At 51.5% G+C, this 14182-nt stretch overlaps 1 protein-coding gene across 1 annotated transcript in view; it reads right to left on the reverse strand.

Moving 5' to 3' along the window:
- The window catches only part of WWC1 (WW and C2 domain containing 1), a 69852-nt gene extending 62869 nt beyond the window's left edge, over positions 1-6983 (reverse strand). The window contains exon 1 of the mRNA XM_084535776.1: positions 6725-6983. Coding sequence (XP_084391902.1) covers positions 6725-6843 — 119 coding nt within the window. The 5' untranslated portion in view covers positions 6844-6983. The remainder of the gene's footprint in view (positions 1-6724) is intronic.
- Between the last annotated feature and the right edge of the window lie 7199 nt (positions 6984-14182).

Genomic DNA, 14182 nt, shown 5'->3' on the forward strand with positions numbered 1-14182 from the left:
ATCCCCACAGCATCTCTGTAAGATTGAGAGCGCAATTCATCTGCCTTTTTTAAATGTGTTGGGTATTTATGTTACCGAACGCAGAGGCTGGGGTGGAAGCCATAAGTACGAGAACAAACAGAACAACCCAAGCCAGCAGAACACATCCAAAAGCATGAAAAAGCCAGAGAACACTGACAGCTGCAGGATTTGGCTTCTTTACATCTTCCTGTTACACACCAAACCTCCTGTGAATACCCACAGAGTCTTCCAGATGTCACTTGACTGGATGAGTGGCAGTGAAAAGCAGTTATTATTCTATTGGGAGCAGTTTTGTCTGTTGTTTGTTCAGCCAATTATCTATGCATGCAGCTTAAAAGTGGGGGGAGCAGTAACCTTAGGCTCTGTGAGCAAGGACTCTGGGTTTTATTTGAGCAGTTAAAGCCGAGTCCTCGTTACCACCAGCAAAGCATGTCACCTTACTGAGCAGGTCTCCTGAATGGCAGCCAGCCAGCAGAAAAGGCATTCCTCTCTGAGCAAGCGGCTGATCTACGCAGCTTTCAGATCTGTGCGTGGCAGCACTTACACACCTTCAGCTGGCTCTGCCTGGCTGCTGTCACCCACCGAACGAGCCTCTGCTCATTTACTGTTCAGCCAACTCGGCCTGCTGGTGGCACGGAGCAGGCCACCAGGCTGAGGCCGCCAGCCACGGCACAGGCGAGCACCAGCAATACTTGCAAACCATCTTTAGGATCTCCCACCCTCTTTCTAAAAGGTGTGATGCTCGCCCGTGCTGGACACGGCCACGTGCTGCATCAAGCCCAGGAGGTGCCGATCGTGGCAGGGACACGGGCTGTGTCTCACCACGCATGCAGGAAGCACACCGTGCACCCCCAGGAGCGCAGACTGCACAGCCAGCATTTGCTGATGGGCTCCTCGGGCAGCCAGATAAGAAGCCCTGCGGCAGGTCACTGACAGGACTGCCCCCAGCACCGGTCACTTCCCCACGTACAAGTTACTTCATTAAACAGGTTGTGGGTTGTTTTTTTTTTTTCCTGACAAGTCTTTCCATGTCTTCCAGTACAGTTTCCAGCACAAGCTAGAAGAATTAAAGCCAGATTTGGGTACCACAAAGTTTGTAGCAAACTCATCTTTCCACAGCTGCACTAACTGTGAAGAAACCACGACGAATGACAATGCGAGGACACCCTGCAGGGCTGCAGCAGGCGAAGGGGCACCCTGCCTGTAGGACCTGGTCAGAAATCACAGCGAAGCCAAGCACCTCCAGCGCTGGGAACACCTTCCCAGGTGTTTACCTCAGCTGGGGGACACAGCCTGGCCAGGTGACAAACGTGGAGCCACTGCACACGCACATCCTCAGCAGCAACCCCAGGTGACAGCCACAGCCACTGTTACCTCCTGGGGCCACTCAGCCCCAGCCACGCCAGCAAGCCTTCTGCACCACCAGAGTCGGGACCAGCTGTTTCTATAAAACAAATCCAGACAGTAACACAACATTTTCCAGCCAGAGAAGTTTATCCCCTCGCAGACACAGGATTTTACTCCAACAGCAGCAGCTCAAGCAGTCCCCATCAGCGCCGCTGCTGAGCCCCAGCCCCAGGTGGACAACACAGCAACAACCAATTCTCTGCCATTTCCGTACAGATGACTACTTTGGCGTGAAAATAGATGACCTACATGGAGATGAAAATGTTGATCCCCTTATCAAGGAAGTTTCCAGTCTGAGGCAGCATCGCTAACTTTAATTTTGCATCAGAAGGGCTGACAGCTTGTTGAGGACTCCTCTTGTGAGCAGAATGACCTTGCCAGAGCAGAAGATGAAGCTCAACCTACAAATTTCTAAACAGTGTGATTTACAGAGATTTCTTCAAAACCAAATCCAGTCTTTTAAAACTCAGAATTCCCCAAGATACACTGAAAAGCTGCTGAGCTGAACAAAAATATCCATTTTTCATTTGGTTCACATTCCGTAGGGAAGTACAGTAAAATGGGTCTTTCGGTAGTTCTGAACTCACTGCCGACATCCTCTCGCACAACATACCTGTGTGTGTACCACGCCTTTAGCAGTGCACACCACACCTTCAGCAGTGCTGCTCTGATTGAGCAGCATCATTCCTGCTGCCCCACACAGCCTGACGTGAGTTCAGGCCACGAGGAGAGGACACAGCGCCTCTGGCCCCTGCAGCCTCCCCAGGCATCAGCACGAGGAGCTGCTCACGCCCCATGCTAAGCTGAATTCTACCGCAAGCTGTCTCTTGTAAGTCTTACAGGAAAATCCAAGCTATTTCTTGTAACTGAAGAGGTCTGCAAGACTTTATCTGCAAACAGCTTTCACCAGTTACAGGTGCAGCCAGCACTGATTCACCTTGGAAGACTTGTGGAACTAGTGAGTTAAACCAAATGGTCACAATAACCTTCCTTCCTTTCTTCATCTCCCTATATATTAGCACTTAGATAAACCCATTAATTTCATCTTATTGTGAAAAAACGTCCTAAGAACAGCACCAGTCCCACACATCAAGACACCCGCTCCCAGAGGTGGCATTCAGCTGACTACAAAGGCTGCATTTCTGTCACTCGGGGCTGTGCGCAGGGAAAACGGTATCGCTGGCTTCTGGCTATACACCTAACGGCCTGTTCCTTATAACAAAAGGATCTGCTATTCTGGGGAAGGTAAACATGAGAAAGATGTGGGATGACACACATCTGACAGGGCGTTGGGCTAGCTATCAGTACAGAAAGGTAACAGCAGGCACGGCAGCAGCCTTCAGCTGCGTGACCCACGCTGCTGCCAGTGATGAAAGAAACCCACAGAATGCTTCAAGATTTTTTTTCTTCCTCTCCTTACACTTACTGATTTCCACCTGCAGAAAAGTACGGCTCCTTTTATTCTCGATGCTTTTCAGTGCTCTCCCTTCACGTCCTTTTATTCTCGAGAACTCCCACACTTTACTTGGCTAAATTTAGCTTTATTCCGGTGGCTGTAGTTATGCTATAGGGAAATAATCCAAGCAGCAGGCATCTACATAGGAAATTTTAGCATGATGCTCACATTTTTAATTCCTTAATACAGGAAGTTCAGAGACCAAGTGCACAGAGCAGAGTGGGCATGGAAAGCTTCAACACCAGAATCATGCAGAAGAGACAAACCGTGCTGCACATTTCCCATCAAGCCTGGAAGGCAGGCTTAGCAGGGCACAGCTAGATGATTTTGCTCTCTCTATATATAACAGGCCCAGCTTTTCTTCAGGCAGATCCTCAGGCTCAACAAGCTTGTATATTCATGAGCAAACAGGTGGCCCTAACTTCTACAGGAGCACAAAGTATTCTACGTGTGACAACACATACATTGACACATATTGGCCCCAAACCCTGGCAAATCTCTCCCCCCTTCTCCTCCTTACTGAAGTTCTGCTTTGTGGGGTCAGAGTGGGAAAAAAACTCCATATGGAGTAGGAAGATGTCTCAGGGAGCAACTGCAGAATCTGGGCTTTCATTTAATACATAACTCTAGCCCCTTATCAACAAGAGCCTTTGAAAAATGAAGGGACACCAACTGAGGCACTGCTGCCTCCCCAAACTGAGAACACCTGCAGCTGCTTAGTCACTTCATCAGGCTTCACTGACAGTGCTCCTATTTTGCTACGTCTCACCCTCAGCGGGAGTCCAGTGATTGGGGTAAAAGGAGTTCAGCCAGCTCCATCTAAAACAACCCAGGACAACTCGCTTATACCACCATGCCAGGAGGAAGAGCTTGAGAACACAAAAACTGGAGAATGGGGTGGGTTATCAGGCATCTTCAGGAAGCCTGAGGGTGGAAAGGCAAGGAGAAGAGAGAAAAAGCAATCCTCTTCCAAGACAGCTTGGGGCAGATCACATTCCCTTAAACAGTGTAAAGAACCCAAACACAGAGCACCCACAGGCATCCAGATACCCATCTGTAACCCCGATGTCTGATGAAAGCAGAAACCTCACTGGGGGCACTCTGTTGGTGCAATTCCTGATTCACAGCCATGTCTGAGCACCGCCAGCAGCTGCTGCTCGTGTTTCTGAGGTGCCATCCTTACTTCCTATATGGTAACCAGCGCAGCACCCTATGACACCGGCACATCCCCAGGGACAAGGCAGCAGCTGGGACAGCGCTCTGCTGTGTGTCACCGAACAGCACGTGCTGGTGAATGCCTGAAAGATCAGGCTTGCCTTTAAAACTGGGAACGATGAATTTCTTCTCCTAGCTCGGTGAGGCTTGGCCCCCTATTGCACTGTATCCAAGTCCTGAATTATCTAATTTAAAACAAACTCAGGAAAAAAAAAAAAAAAGTAATCTACTTCAGCTTCCTTTGACATGAAGAAAAAACAGTGTTTTTTTCCACCTGGTCACTAGAACTACCTTACACCTTATAATCCCAAATCCTTCCTTACAGAACACCTCCTTGATTCTTCTGTTACACCGTAACACAGGTACAGTACTGCTTCAGTTACAAAATTCTTCTTATGCTTCATCTTTAGATGGTTTCCAAAAATGCTATAAAATCCACATGCTTCCCAGGTCTGCCTGCAAGTCTGGCATACCCTTAGGTGGTGGAAGGAACAAGTGCTCCCGCACGCAGTGGCTTCAGCCAGGCTTTCAGGAGCATGAGCATCACTCAGCTCAGCGCTGGGAGACAGCAAGGTGCTCCCAGGTGGGAGCTCCACTTCATCCCCAGCCAAGTCCAACAGCTCCTTTTAACAACAGCCTATCCACCCAGGTGGTGAAACGAGCTACAGGAGAGCTGGAAAGCCACCCAACCCATCACCTCATGCAGCCCCACTGTGACACCTGTGGGCACAGCCGCGTCCAGACCACTGCTGCAGTACCCGGCCACTCCACCTGCAGACACCAGCTGTTGTCGCAAAAACAGTGGGCAAGCCTATGCCCTCTAGCTAGGTGGTATCCCTGCCTTTTTTTTTTTTTTCCCACTAAATTAAGCTAGAATGAAAGATTTGGGGAAGGTTGAAATCCTGCATGCCCTGTCTTCAGCTACCGTTGTTGCTCGCTGAATAAACCCGTCAGGTGTCGTAAAGGTACACTCACACTGAAACCTTGCCACTGAGAAGCAATGGGGTGCAGAACAAGTCCAAAACCATAAATCTTCCTCCACATCCCTGAAGCCTGCAGATTTACAACTGTGTTTCCTGGTATCTATTGCTTTGTGCTGGGACAAAGACAGCGTATATAGCACAGCAGAAAACACACAAAACAAGCTCTCCGCTGCAGCAACTTTACAGATTCTTCCAGGCTTCAGAATACCAAAACTCACAACACACTCTTGGGTGATCAGTACATAAACCCACGTTCACTACTGCAGCTACGACACGAGCTGCTCAGAAATTCTTACCAGCTGACTTTCACAGACAGCACTAATTAGTTAAAGAGAAACTTTTTTTTCCTGCAAGTGGAGCAGAGCATCTCTGTAACTCGTACAAGGCCACGGTCCCACGGGTGATGGGGGAAAGCTCTGACGCTTAGTTCTTCCAGTGCTGGACCAACAAACTCTTCAAACCATGAGGATTTCAGAGAGGCTGGGGAGTGTAACTCAACCTGTGTTCTCGGTAGCGCTACTGGAAGATGACTCAGATTCAAAGCTCGTCAGGGCCATGTGTATTCAGGTGTATTACTATGTGCACAACAAATATGTCATGTGATAGCACTTATCAAGGTATGCTTGAATATTCTCCTTTAACGGTGGTGAGCAGTGAACATACCTGCGATAGCTCAGCACACACATGCAGAAGGCATCCATTCAGCTGATCCTGTCAGCTTTGACTCACTAACCAAGGACACAGCAGAATTTTTATACGCCACCATTAGCCCTAATAAATTTCTCTCGTCTTCATGCTCTTTAACAGAAGGAAGATGTGAAGAAAGCATTCCTAATTGGAGCTTGTGTTGACTTTTATCAAGGTTAAAAAACACACCTTGAAACGTGTTCTCAGCTTTCAACCACAGCACTGAAACACCAGGTTAAAACGCGTTCCAAACCTCCGGCAGTCCAACAGGTTACATTTGTGTACAAGATACACAAGGATTATTCCTGGAATGCAGAACACTCCTTAAAATCCTGTAAAATCGGACAATCATTCGCCGCCTGGCTCAACAAAGAGCCTTCCTACGTAGGACCAGAGAGAAGGCAAAGGACGGGCGCCCCAAAGAGTTGGACGCCCCCAAACCATGGAAACCCCCAAAGAGCCAAGTGTCGAGGCAGGGGGAAGAGAGCAAAACCAACCCAGAAACCCGGCTGAACACCCCTGGAACGAGCACAACGCTCGCTGTCAGGTGGGGGAACTCTCTCACATTCACCCACACGGCGCTGAGGGCTCAGCCTGGGATTTCCATCCAGCTCTCCGCGGTGTGTCCGGGACGGCGGCGGGACCTGCAGCCGGCAGGACGGGGAGCCTCTGGCCTCGGCGGGGAGCTGGGAGCCGGCAGCGGGGCTGATCCCGCACCGGGGCTGAGCCACCTGCGCGCCTCCTCCCCGCGGCCGCCCCCAGCACGCAGCCGGGACGCGGCGCCACCAAGCGCCGCCGGGAGCCCGCAGCCCCCGCTAACGCCGCACAGCCCCGGGGCAGCGCCCCCCGCACCCAGCGGCACCGGGGCAGCCCCCGGGGGGCCGCACGCAGCGCCCCGAGGCCGAGGAGCGGGCCCCCCCCCCCCCGGCCCCAGCGCGGAGCCCCGCGGCCCCACCTGTCGCGGGGGTCGACCCAGCTGGTGGTGCGGCTGCCGTGGTCGATGTAGTACACCTTCCCGTCGTAGTCCCGCGCCTCCTCCCAGCCCGCGGGCAGCGGCAGCTCCTTCCGCGGCATCGTGCCCAGCGCGGGCCGCGCCGCCCCATGCACGCAGCGCTCCGGGGGCGCCGCTGCTGCTGCTGGCGGTGCGGAGCGGAGCGGGGCCGCGGCCGGCCCAGCCGCGCAGGGAGGCGCCGCGGGCGCTCGCACGCCGGCCCCGCGGCAGGGGCGGGCCGGGGCGAGGCGAGGCGGGGGCGGGGGGCGCCCGGCCCGGCCCCTCGCCCCGCCGCTTCCTGCACCGCCCCGGAGGCGGGCGGAGGGCGGCCGCAGCGCCCCCTGCCGCCGGGGCAGCGCCGGGGGCGGCCTTGGTCCCCGCGGGCGGTGCGAGGCGGGGTTGGGGTTGGGCCGGAGCGAAGGGAGGCGTGCGGGGGGCTGCGGGGGGCTGGGGGATCTCGGCTCTTCCTCGCCCCAAGCCGCAGCCTCGCGGTGGCCACGCGGAGCCACGGGCAGCGAGGGCGGCCATTTGCTGAGGGGTGGAGGCGGCTCGGCTCTTGCTGAGGAATATGAGGAATGTCGCCCAAAGTCTGCGTGCTGGTACCGAGCGCTCAACACGCCAGTGTCGGTGGGCTACCAAACACCGAAACGTCAATGTCAAAAGCTGCGATAACATAGTACCCGTCTGTCAGCCTCCAACAGGTTTTTTCAGGTGTCTGAACTGAAACAGGAGGAAAAATGCATTTGAATTTAATTGACAGAAAATAAATGCATTTTTCCTGAAATACGTCATTTTGGTTAAAAACTCAGGCGCTGTTCAACCTGAAGGAACCATGTTTCTGTGAAGGGTTACTGTATCCTTCCAGAAAAAAAAAGCGCTTTCCCCTTGCCACACCCAATACTATACATCAGCTTTTATTGGTTTCCAAAGGACAGATTTAAAAAAAAATGTTGAAATTGAGTTTGGAAGAATAGACTGTTTCACTCTTGCAGTACCACAAAGTTTTTATTTTTCTCCTGTTTCCCACCCTACATTCCTGAGGAACAGGGCTGAGAGCTGTGGCGCTGATCAGATGTCAGGGAACTTCAGCAGTGACACTGAATAAAGGTTTCTGACACAGAAGAAAGTTAAATTCAGCCACCTTCTGTCAAAACCTTGTGCAGGTGATTCTGGATTTGAGTCAGATGTTAAATTTCAAGCTACCTTTGCCATGCTATTCATTAGCAACAGCATTAGTAAACATAACACGTTCTTCATGCTACCCTAAGCACTGAAAAAAAAGAGTCAAAACCTGCCATTTGCTTATTAAGCAATATTACTAGTTTTTATGAGTTCATGGGATAAAATTGTGTATGTAAGGGAAAAATCAAGAAAGCACAGTAAGACAAGGTAGAAAACGGCAGGAAACCCATGTGTGACTGCCAACGGGGAGGCTGCCCCCAAGCAGCCAGCACTGCCTGGCCGGCCTGCACCTCGCCTCGGGGCTGTGGGACCAGTGCGGGTTGGCTGTGTTGGGGCAAGGCCCTGGAGGGGGCCACTGGCCGCCTGGCTGCTCCCCCCCGCATGCACCATCACCAGCACTTTGTGTGCCCGCACTGAGCGCTCCATCTTTCAGCAAACAAGCTTGCAGTGAGAGAATAAATCCCTATCGGTGACCTCCATGTTCTGCAACATTTTTTTCACCTAAACCAAATCAGGACCTTATTTATTTATTTATTTATTTATTTTATTTTTTTATTTTTTTTTTCCAAAACACATGCCCCCATCTGTGCAGGAGAGCCACGTGCCCCCATGGCACTGCAACCTTCTGTTGGGCTTGCTGGGGCGGCCGGGCCTTATTCCGCCTGGCAAGCAGCCCGTGGTATGTGCAGGCAGGGAACAGCCACCGTGCGTGGCCTTGGAAAGCGAAACCTGCCCAGGTGTCAGTTCCGGGGCTGTAAAACACCTGTGTGACACTTAGGCCACAATGGGCTTGCCAAACCCTGCCGCAGACACTACACAGGCACTCCCAGAGTGGCAGTGTGTACCCAGCCCAGGGCCAGGGGAATAAAACACAGCCCCACTGATGGCAGCCACCAGCTCCAGCAGCAGGGCTGGGGACATCAGCTGGTGGAGAACTGTGAAGGGACAGGTGCCAGTGCCTCGGCAAGTGGCTGGGTGAGGGACACTGGGTTAGCTCTGGTGTACTGCGTGCTCATGGCAGGGCTTGAGGCACTGCAGTAGCTGTAAGCCAGTCCTACCTACTAGGACTACTCTTCTGTGCAGTGATCTGAGGGAGTTGGGGTTGTTCAGCATGGGGAAGAGAAGGCCCCATGGAGACCTTACAGTGGCCTGCCAGTACCTGAAGGGGGCCTACAGGAAAGCTGAGGAGGGACTCTTTGTCAGGGGGTGCAGAGATAGGACAAGGGGTAATGGCTTTAAACTGGAAGAGGGTAGATTTAGATTAGATATTAGGAAGAAACTCTTCACAGGTGAAGAGGCCCTGTCACAGGCTGCCCAGGGAAGCTATGGATGTCCTATCCCTGGAGGTGTTTAAAGTAAAAACTGACTGGATGGCCAGGTCCAGAGAGCAGTGGTGAATGGAGAGAAATCCAGCTGGCAACTGGTCATGAGTGGTGTTCCCCAGGGCTTGGTGTCAGGGCCCATCCTCTTTAATATCTTTATTGATGATTTGTACTCTGTACTTGGCTCTGTTGAGGCCACACCTCGAGTACTGTGTTCAGTTTTGGGTCCTTCACTGTGAGAAGGACATCAAGGCCCTGGAGCATGTCCGGAGCAGGGCTAGGAAGCTGTTGAAGGGCCTGGAACACAAGTCCTATCTATGTGGAGTGGCTGAGGGAGCTGGGGTTGTTTAGTCTGGAGAAGAGGAGGCTCAAGGGACACCTTATTGCTCTCTACTACTAACTGAAAGGAAGATGTGGGGAGCTGGGGGTTGGCCTCTTCTCACAGGTAACTAGTGATAAGACTAGAGGGAATGGCCTCAAGTTGTGCCAGAGAAGGTTAAGGTTGGAAATGAGGAGACATTTCTTCTCAGAAAGACTAGCCAGGCACTGGAACGGGTTGCCCAGGGAGGTGGTGGCATCACCATCCCTGGGGGTGTTTGAGGTTTTAGGTTGGACCTGGTGCTTAGGGACATGGTGTAGTGGGTGACATTGGTGGTAGGGGGATGGTTGGACCAGATATCATGAGGGGCCTTCCCTACCTTAATGAGTCTATGAAAACAAGGCTGGATGGGGCTTTGAGCAACCTGGTGTGGTGGGAGTTGTCCCTGCCCATGGAAGGGGGTTGGAACTGGATAGCCTTTAAGGTCCCTTCCAACCCAACCCATTCTCTATGATTCTACAGGTCTCCCGATGATGGAGCCAAACCCTTCTTGGTGCTGGCACAGGCACAACATGGGCAAGGGCCCCAAGCCATTGTGTGTCTGTGCAAGCAGCAGCAGGGCAGGGCCCATCCGTCTGTCCAGCAGCAGTTCTGCAGGAGCAGAGCAGGGACGTGCCCACCACAGGTTCCCCAAGGGGAGAAGCCAATTGTACCAGCAATGGACAAAGTTCTCCAGGATTCCTCCTTACCACACATCTACAGATGGCTTGCAGAAGCACTCAGCTTCATCCAGACACAGGCTTGACCTTGGCTGGTGGAATGGTGCCATTTCCTGCACATAGGGAGGGTCTGAACCCCCCTACAGTGGTGGGAGCAAGAGGCTGACCGCTGTGCAGCAGCAGTGGTGGTGCTGGATGAGCGTGGGGGCACAGCCCTCTGGGGTCAGGCAGTGCCCGGAGCAGCCTCACTGCTGCAGCAGAAAAAAATAAAATCCAGCAAACCCCACCTAGTTATTTTACAGCACAAATCAGAGGCAATCGAGAAACAAATGTCCATTTGAAGTGGCTTAGTTTCACTGGGAAAATACTCAACAATTGGCTGGGATGTTGGGGATCACTTCATGCTTTAGTATCCAGTAGCCACTCTATGGCTGCTGCTCGCCCTCACCCAAGTGGCCGTGCAGTCCCCAGCTTTGCCAGCAGCATGGCCACCCACCCACCTACGTCTCGAGGGCCCCCAGCACTTTGCTCTCCAGCGGGGTGAGCTCTGTGGCCCCAGGAGCAGCCCTACTCAGCTCCTCGAGGCACCAGGAGGGAGCCCCGCTGCCTGTTGCGCCCTGCGGGTGCATGGAGCGGGCAGCAGCTGGGGCACAGCAGGGGCTGGCCACCCCCCAGAGGGGCGATGCTGGGCCCAAATGTGGGGCACCGGCTGGCATAGGAAGGGCCATGTGGTGCCATGTGGGGGCCGGAGACAAGCAAGCTGCTGGACGCTCCCCAGGACAGAGATCCCTGCCTGGGCCCCGTGCCCCCCTGCAAACACACCTCCTTGCATGGAAAGGAATTTATGGAGATGTGGCACTGCGATCCTCTGCTGCTGGAGCCGGGGTGTAGGCCAGGGCAGCTGTGACACCCACTGCAGAGGGGAGTGCGTGGCCACACCGTGTCCCTCCCTCTCAGACCTGCACTGCACACAGAGCGCTCTCACAGCCTGGAAGACACAGCCTGCCTGCACCCAGCCGGACCCCGCCGCTGCTCAGGGCCCTGGGAGGCAGCAGGTGCTCTGGGGACAGAACAGTCGCTGCAGGATGTCCCCAGAAACACGGGTGCCTTTGTGGTGTTGTGGGTCAGTGAGGGTAATTCAGCCTCTAATTACTGCAGACCAGATCTACACGGGTGCCCCCATGGACTGGACTGCTGGGGAGGCTCAACCCGGCGAGCCAGTGGGGCACCAGCTCCCTGCGGGTCTCACAGCGATGTCTCTGGCCTCCTCCAAGCACAGCACCTGCTGGCCCACTGAAAAACCCGGTGCTGTGACAGGTGGAAACCCTCCTCCCAGGAGCCGTGTCACCAGCTTTTTAGTGGCCTGCCTTCCCCACACAGGCAGAGACCAAGCGTTAAGATGGGAATGGCTTAAAAAAACAAAACCTTACAGCCCACAGAGGCAAACAGGTATCTGCTTTCTACCTGTATTACCATTTTTTGACAGGTGAAAATGTGATTTATCTGATAATACTGATTTATAGCATTAAGTAATGCTTGTTAATATTTTACTTTCATTTACATGATTTCTTCACTTAATGAAGTTGGCAGGGGGGAAGCTATTTGCAACAATTATGAGAGCCGGGCTGTAGCAGAATATGCAACAGTACAGCCAGCACAATACTCCTAGCAGATTTTCTTTTTATATGCAATTACAAAATTAGACTAAAACCTGCCAGAAGCTGTCATCTAAAGATGTAAAACTTCTGTAAATATAGTTTCTCCGGTAGCAACGCTGTTGAGCTGCTGTAACACAGCACAGACAGCATTACTGCATACTATCTGCCACCTTCTGTACTCATGATGGCTTAACTGCCACTTCCATTGTAAATCCTATTTGTCAAGGATTTATAAATTGGCTGCATTTACTTGTCTCACTCTGAAAGCTGGCACACACCTCTCTCCTATGGTGTTTTTACCATTTCAATACTGCTTTTTGAGTTCTCGGCTCAGATGCTCTGCAGCAGAAGCCTGACTTTAGCCCCAGAACAATTAAATCCTCAGCAGAGGCTAAGACACTGCCCTTATTTTAACCAAGAAGAAAATAAGGAAAACCCTGATCTATTCCATTCAGTATGCGCTTTGAAGAGCTGCTGCAGAACTTCTAGAAAAGGACTGATGGAAACTGGACTGTCCCCAGCGGGTGACCCCCTGGGGCTCCCCGCTCACCCACTTCTTCTGCTGGCGGCGCGGGGATGCTGGGCAGGGCTGGTGGCAGCGGTGTCCCCGGGCGCTGGAACTGGCCCCAGGTGCTGAGCTGCAGGCTGCATGAAGTAGGGAAGGGAATAACCTCAGTGGAGTCCAGCACAGGGCAGTTGGATCTAGGAGTTAAGTATATTGCAGGGGCTTTCCGCGGGACCTGTGCTGTCACACAGACACTTTGGAAACCATCAACAGACCTGGATAAATTGTCCCTGTTGAGTATTTAGCTACATGACTGGTCCACTTTCAAAAGTTGTTTAAGAATACCATGATGATGCACGTATTGTTTGCAAAGGAGCTGGGTAGGGAGCCTTTTCTTTCTGAGTGCATCCCCTGCAAATCTATCCCAAAATAATTAATATTAAAAATGGTACACTGTTTTTAGTTTAAGTTTCTTTTTGCAGAAGGATAAAGTAGCAGAATCTCCAATTCTGACCAGTTTCAGCTTTACGAGGTTGGTGACAGAACAAAGGACATACAGGACCGTGCAGTGGGTTATCATTTCCAGTCTCTCAACTACAAGAAAATTTCTATTCCAAAGAATAACCTAAGAAGCTTACCAGCACGGACCAAGGAATTCCAGAAAATGGTGACAGTGGAAGTGTTTCCACCTTGTGATTCCATGTTTTATGAACCAAAAGCAACTGATGACAAAAGTAATTTTTATGACTACCCACCTAATACTTCCCTTCTTGAAGAAGTTTCACTTGTTTACAAGTCTGATAATGTAACGGCACTTCAAGCCCATCAGCACAGAAAAGCCTCTGCAGTGATGGACATACAGGACTTATCTGAAAACATATCCTGACTTGTCCTTCTGAGGGAAGAGTGCTTGGGCTTCTAGTGCATGCACTGCATAGGGTGAGCACAGAACAGGATGGGATTTGTTTGCTCAGCAAAAATCAGATGCAGTCTTGGAGTACTACAGGTGTTAACAGCACAGCCACTGAGCTGTTCTGCTTTAAAAATGCCCTGGAGTGAATTAATGCCCTGGAATGAATTAATGCCCATAATCAATTCAAGCATCTCTGCTGATATCATGAATCATTAAAAATCTCATCTGCAACCCCAAAAGCAAAACTGTTCTCAAAATTAAATAGAGCTCTCTGAGTACATACTTAAATGAGATAAAAGCAGCAGGGCTCTTGCTGATGGATGGCTCCCTTTTAACATCATCAGGAATGACTGCTTAGACGGTCTTTGATCTTACCTCCGATTTTTAAATGTGGTAGAAGCAAGCAGTGTCACAAAGAAGATAGATTTTGTGGAGGTTTCTGTGCTCACAGCAAGTCCCTCCATGTTCCATTTAATACAGTGTTACTGAATTTTCAATCTGTTTGAAACTACTTCGGAGCAATTAAACTAATTTCAGGATTGTAACCTGGCAGTCTGATGGTTACTAGTCACCAGGCGTGGAGAGGGAATTTCTAAGAGCATTTAACATGTTTTTTGCTGTCCTAAACAGAATTTCAGGTTGTGTGTATGTAGTTTTTGCTTACCCAGAGGTCAAAAGAACGTCCCTCTGTGGAATCCATGCTACAACGATCACTGCTACATAGAAGATGCTGCATGTATGAGATGACAGCGACACACTGATATTTTTTAATTTTTAACAGATTTCACAATGGAAGACAAAATA

Source organism: Aythya ferina (genome assembly GCF_964211825.1).
Source record: "Aythya ferina genome assembly, chromosome: 14".
NCBI classification, from domain to species: Eukaryota; Metazoa; Chordata; class Aves; order Anseriformes; family Anatidae; genus Aythya; species Aythya ferina.